This window comes from Harpia harpyja, chromosome 1 (assembly GCF_026419915.1).
Source record: "Harpia harpyja isolate bHarHar1 chromosome 1, bHarHar1 primary haplotype, whole genome shotgun sequence".
NCBI lineage: Eukaryota > Metazoa > Chordata > Aves > Accipitriformes > Accipitridae > Harpia > Harpia harpyja.
This window is the reverse complement of record NC_068940.1, coordinates 41,324,897-41,331,243: the sequence shown is the minus strand read 5'-3', so window position 1 is coordinate 41,331,243 and position 6,347 is coordinate 41,324,897. Positions and strand designations below refer to the sequence as shown.

The 6,347-nt window shown below is 52.9% G+C and overlaps 1 protein-coding gene across 1 annotated transcript; it reads right to left on the bottom strand.

Moving 5' to 3' along the window:
• Positions 1–1,001: 1,001 nt before the first annotated feature.
• MAFB (MAF bZIP transcription factor B) lies at positions 1,002–4,653 on the bottom strand. Its single transcript, XM_052789486.1, has one exon. It carries the CDS (start codon positions 3,926–3,928, stop codon positions 2,993–2,995), a length of 936 nt encoding a protein of 311 aa, XP_052645446.1. The 5' UTR covers positions 3,929–4,653; the 3' UTR covers positions 1,002–2,992.
• Between the last annotated feature and the right edge of the window lie 1,694 nt (positions 4,654–6,347).

Here is a 6,347-nt window from a genome sequence, read left to right as displayed (position 1 = left end):
GTTGGGAAGAGAAGCAAGGCAGAGAGAGGCTATTATCTTTGGTTGTGTGGTGCCTTGGATTTTGTTTTTGAGAGAGATTTAAAGTTCAACACGGTTTTCACACTTTGAGAGCAGCAGCGCGCAGACACGCTGCGACCCGGCTGTGGGGCTCTCTTTCCCGCACCCAGGCGAGGAGCGGGGGCGATTTCTAACCTCCTCCGGCTGCAATTTAGGGAGCTGCGCGATTATCTGCCTTCAAAGCAGCTGATGGATGGTGGGGCTGCGAGGTGCTGAGCCCTGGGGGGTGGCGGGGGGGAGATCTGTCCCCTTCTCCACACGCCTCTAAAGAGTCTTCTAAACTGCCCGTTGGAAAAAAAAAAAAAAAAAAAAAGCCGGTATAAATAAAATGTGCAGATGGAGAGGAGGAAAGTGAATGGCCAGCCCGGATCCCAATGGAGCCGGGGGAAAGGACAGACTTGTCCAAGTCCTCTCTTCTAATGAAAAAAAAAAAAAAAAGTGCCTGCACTTAGCGTTTCCCCTCTCACAGCCCGGGGGTGGCTCAGGCCGGAGGCTCCCGCTCCCCGCCGGGCTGCGGCCGGGCCCGGCGTGGGGCTCCCGCCGCTCCGCTGCTGCCGGCGGGCGGCCGCACGGCGGGGAGCGGAGGGGTTGGGATCGGGGTGGGGGGAGATGCTCACCCCCTGCCACGGGCGAGATCTGGGCAAAGTGGAAGAGGGTGCAAGGCTGAGCGCTCCTACCCTGCGTGCAGCAGCGTTCCCGAGTGGGCAAAGCAGCTTCGCAACCCCCCGTGCAAACCCCAGCGCTGGGAGTCAGGAGATGAGCTTGGCTGGACAGCAGTGGGAGGGTAGATAAGGATCCAAAAGTTTTCCTGTCTTTTTTTTTTTTTTTTTTTTCGGAACACGAGACGTCAGAGAAGCAGGTCCCTCCAAGAAATGCCATTTCAATGATTTTAATAAGCAAAATAGGAAACAATTTTAATAACCAAAAACAGAAACCAGTCTGAATAAAACTACAATAGACCAGGTTTTTTAATATTTTTCATATCATAAGCAGGATTTGAAATTGATCCCTTCAGAACTTTACATGAAATAAAAACAATTTTTTTTCCGCTGCTGCAATGTTTTGATTTCAACACAGTTGAATCAGTAAAAACCAAAGATCGTTTTCTGATGCATGACTAATATCCACAATATTTAAAACTGCAAGCACCATGCTGTTCATTACAATCTTGTTATTACTGTTAATTTATAAACTAATACAAACTTAAAATGCATCCGGCCAGCAGTGCCAGCTATCCTAAAAGGAAACTAAAAAATAAGTTTTCATTTTGGTATTTTTGTCAGTGCAACGTAAATCCTTTTACTGACCTGCAGGAGGAAAAAAAAAAAAAGTAATAAAAACACCCATAAGACTCCAAACTACTACTACTATACAACTGCAAATAAATTTTGGCTAAAACTGTCACTCGCTGCATAGGGAAGCAGAGAAGCAGATTACAAATCATTGCAAAAGAATACACTTAAAAGTTGCAGTATGTTGTCTTAAAAAAAAGTTTTAGTTTTACATGCTTTTCCAGCCCACTCATCCGCTGCTGCCACTGAGAAACCTAACTTCAGTGGCGACACGGAGCCCTCGTAACGAGGAGGCTTTTTTTTTTTTTTTCCTTTATTTACCGAAAATCAAGGGGCAGTTGTTTCTTAAAAGGAACTGGTATCTCGTCCGTCCTTCGCTTCCTGAGTGTACAATCAGAAGGGAAACTATATGGCCAAGCCTAACCACTCCAGGCTGGGAATTGTCCTGAAGGAAAGAGCTTCGCTGCCACTTTAAGGCATGGAGTAGGCTCTAGTGACCGATGAGAGTTTTTCCCTGTTAAGTTTAGGTTTGTCAATGCCATTCAGGCGTTTTTGCTTCTGCCCCAACAAACAAAAACCAAAATGAAAACTAAAAAAAAAAAAATACAACTTAAAAGTGCACCAGATATACAAAGTTGTTTTTTTCTCTAATGCAAAATGCCCATAACTTTTTTTTTCTTACTTATCTCTTTAATACCAAACAAACCGTATAACCAGCCTGCTGAAATGTTATTTTGTTTTTGTGTTTTTTTCTCCTGTGCGGTTTGAAGTAGCAGATATTTACAAGCTAACAACCATAAAAGAAAATAAGAGAGCAAAACCAACGAACAAAACTGCACAAGCAGTAAAAAGTTTGATAACTTGTGATGCTTTTCTTATCGATGAAACAAAACAACAACAGAAATCTATGATCAATGATCAACATGCTATAGTTAAACAAGAAAATGGTACAAAATAGAAATTATTACCATACATGTCCAGCATGCAGGATTAATATTTTTAATGCAGATTTTCGTATTTTTCTATATAATCAAGCAGGCAATAAAACTGATGAGTTTTTTTTTCTTTCTTTCATTCTTTCTTTCTTTCCTTTCTTAGATTGAATGTTCCATCTGAGTCCTGTGACTTATTTCTCAAAGCAGGCAATATATGAAGAGTTTGCATATATTGTCCTTTTTAGTTATTCTCTTTTCCAACCAGGTAAATTGTGCATGAGATGGTGCTGTATATGTCCTCTCTTTTTCCAAGCAGGCAGTATGTTATAGATGGCTTGTTCATTGTCCTTTTTTATTATTATTCTCTTAAAGTCCATCTCGTTCTGCAAGCAAGCGATCTATAAAACGCTCCACTTGTCCTTCTCTCCTTTGCCTCTGCCTCTGTCCCTCTCTAACGCGCAAACGAAAGTCGAAAAGTTGCACTTTACCTCTCCCGTCCCCACCCCCAGCCTACTTTTCCCACAGCTACTCTAGAAGACTGGATGCTGCAAAAAAATCAAGTCTCTATTTTTCTCTCCTTCTTTCTCTCTAGTCAAGCAGACAGATGGAGATGTCAGAGGAGGATGGGAGCGGGGGGGGAAGGTGACGGGGGTCAGGTTTGGGGGGTGGGGGGGGTTTGTTTGCTTTTTAATTATTTTTGTTAAGCACTCACATGAAGAACTCGGGGGAAGATGGGTTGTCACTGGTGGAGCCGGCCTCTCTGAAGCCATTGCTGGCAAGTTTCTCACACTTGAGCTTGTAGGCATCTCTCTCTCTGGCGAGCCGGGTCACTTCTTGCTTGAGCTGTTCCACCTGCTGAATGAGCTGGGTCTTTTCGTTCTCCAGGTGGTGCTTCTGCTGGACACGTTTATACCTGCAGGACTGGGCATAGCCCCTGTTCTTCAAGGTCCTCCTCTTCTGCTTGAGGCGGATCACCTCGTCTTTGGTGAAGCCTCGGAGGTGCCTGTTGAGCTCCCTCACGGACATGGAGACCAGCTGGTCATCCGAGAACCGGTCCTCCACGCTGCTGGAGGGGGGATGCTGCTGGTGCGAGTTCTGGAGCTGCTGGGAGGAGCTGGAGGAGGTGGAGGGAGTGGGAGAGGCCTGGTGGTGATGATGGTGGTGGTGGTGAGGGTGCCCGCTGCCGGCCAGGTCTTCGTGAGTGACTGCGGGGTACTGGTGGTGGTGTTGGTGATGGTGGTGATGGTGGTGGTGGTGGGCCCGGAAGCTCTCGAAGCCTTGCAGCTGCTGGGACACCTGGTGGGACCCAATGAGGGCTTCGACGGCGTCCTCTGGGGTGAGGTTCAGTGCCTCGGGGTTCATCTGCTGGTAGCTGTTGGCCATCCAGTACAGGTCCTCCAAGTGGGTCTTCTGCTCGGTGGGGCTGAAGCTGGGCGAGGAGGGCACGGAGCTGCAGGGGGTGCTGATGGGGGTGGAGGAGACGGAGCCGGCGGGCTGCAGGCGGGTGCAGTGCCTGCCCGAGCGGTCGTTCCTGCCCAGGGGCTCCTTCTTCACGTCGAACTTCATCAGGTCGAAGTCGTTGACGTACTCCATGGCCAGGGGGCTAGTGGGCAGCTCGGCTCCGATGCTGAGCTCTCCGGCCATCGCTGTCTTGCAGGCACCTCTCCCGGCGGAGGGGGCTGGAGACCTCACTCCAGCGCGCAGCCTGGCAGAGGGCTGGCCGCGCTCCCTTATTCCCAATCAACTTTGGCTTTGCTTTCTCGCTTCCTTTCCTCTGCTCCCCCTCCACCGCCGCCTCCTTCTCCCGGCTTCTGGGGCTTCTTCAGTCCGAAGCAACAAAGCCAAGGACGAGCCGGCACCCGGGGCCGCCTGGATGTCTCCTGTCTTTTTATATCGGCGTTTGCAACGCACCGCAGGCTGCAGCAGCTCCTGGCACTTAGACACCCGGTCGCAAGGAGAAAGGAGCAGGAGCAGGAAGGGCAAAAGCAAAACAAAACAAAGATGCTGCCTTCGGGTCTGTGCAGGAAGAAGAACAACGGTGCAAAACGTCTAGCCCGTGCCCCCGTCTGCGTTTTGTAAGTCCGGAGCCTTCTCCCCGCGGTAGCAGAGCACCGGAGCCTGCCGCAACTTTCCAGTCCGAGCAGGCGGCCGGGGGAGCGCACTGGCTATTTGGCGGCGGTGGCTGGGCTTTGCACGGGAGTTTTCGCCGGCGCTGGCAGCGCAGGGGAAGGGGAGGGAAGAGGGGGAGGAAGGAGGGGAAGGAGGAGGAAAAAAAAAAAAAAAAAAAAAGGAGGAGAGGGGGGACGAGAAAAACCCAGGTCTCGGCTGTAGCTGCCGCCTCCAGCGCTCGTTGTGCAGCTGTGATTCGCAGCGCAGCCCCCCTTGGCTTCTTATACGGCCGTGCCCGCCGAGAGCGCGGCGGGGGCCGGGGCCGGCGGCGGCCGCGCCAATGGCAGCGCGGCGGCGGGGCCGGGCCCGGGCGGGCGGCGGGGGCGGCGGGGCCGGGCGGCGGCGGCGGCGGCGGCGGGGACGGGGGCGGGGGCGGGGGCGGGCCGCGCCGTGACAGCTCCGCAGCGCCAGCTGAGCGGCCGCCGCTCCCAGCCCCGCTGCTCCGGGCGCTCCCCGCTTGCTCCCCCCTCCCGCACCGTCGCCTCCTCTTTTATTTATTTATTTACTTATTTCCAACCGCCGCCCCCCCCCCCCCCGCTCCTCCTTTTCGGCCTCTGCAATCCACAAAGGAGGAGGGCTCGGGGACATCCTGCCCGTCCCTTTGTTCTAAATATAACAAAGTCCCTTTTTGCCCGCTGCCGTCCCGTAGCAAATTTCAAGGCGGTCAGCTTCCCCCCATCCCACGCACACGCATCGCCCCTTCCAACTTTATGTAAGCGTCCCCGGTGCGAAAGGTACCGAGAAAAAAAACGGCCACGAACGCGCACCGGGTCCGGCCGGGGAGCGAGCGCTGGGGCTGCGGGGTGGTGCCGAGGGGGATGCGCTGCGACCCGGGAGTGAGGGAAGCACCGGCTCGGCAAGGCTGTCAGCTCTCCTTATACAACCGGGGAAATCCTCCCGGTTACAGGGAGCAAATCTCTCCCTAAAGTAAAGCAAAGGCATTGACACAGACAATTGCAAATATTAGGGAGAGAAGGGAGAAAATATAATTACATTTCAGTTCTGAGGGGACCGTGTTTGCTTTCCTCTGCTGTTCCCTGAGTGAGTGACTGCATGCAAAGGAGTACTCGGCTTGTAAGGTTTTTTAGTTTCTTTTTTTTTTTTGGTCCGGTAACAGGAATTTTTTTTTTTGAACATTTTGTAACGATTAAGGGAGATTAGGACTTCTTTTTACACTGTTTTTACGCTCAAACAGACAGAAAGTGCGACCCCAAGTGTCCGTTTGGAGAATAACAGCTACTTTTCACGGGGAAAAAACACCCGGGAAAAAAAGGGGGACGGGCGGGCGGGAGCGGAGCCGAGCGGGAGCGGCAGCGGGAGCCGGAGCGGGAGCAGGAGCGAGAGCGGGGCTGCCGCGGGTCCGGCCCGGCCCCGCCGCTCCGGAGCTGCGCCTCCGCCCCCTGCACCTCAGCATCTCCCATACCCCCCCCCCCCCCATTTTATTTAGCTAAAAGAACAAAAAAAGTTCAAGATCTGCTTTTCAGAAAATAATTAGGAGGGAACTGCCTTTCTGGAGCTGGGACAACACTGCGAATGTCCCCAAGCGGAGACATCCCGTCCCGTCCCGCCGGCGTCGGTCCCTCCCTGCCGGACCCGAGCGCCATACCCGGGGCGATGCCACCAGCCCGGCCCCGCTTGTCCCGCTCCTCCACATTTCCGCGGAGCCAGCCGCGGCCGCGCAGAGAACGGAGGAGGCAAAAGTCGCGCAAAGTCCGCCCCCCCCCCCCAAAAAAAAAAAATTCTAGGGGTCCTTTCGGCAGCAGGTTGAAGGGATGGAGTGGAAACCGGGGAAGGGGAGTTGGATGAAATCCCCCTTCGCAGTACAGGCGCTCCGGGGTTTAATTTCGTGCGGCAATGCCTCGTTTGAGTTTTTCCCCGCGACATTTGGACGGCA

Excerpts from the sequence above, each read along its gene's own strand:
- MAFB (XM_052789486.1), bottom strand. The coding sequence starts at position 3,928 with ATGGCCGGAGAGCTCAGCATCGGAGCCGAGCTGCCCACTAGCCCCCTG.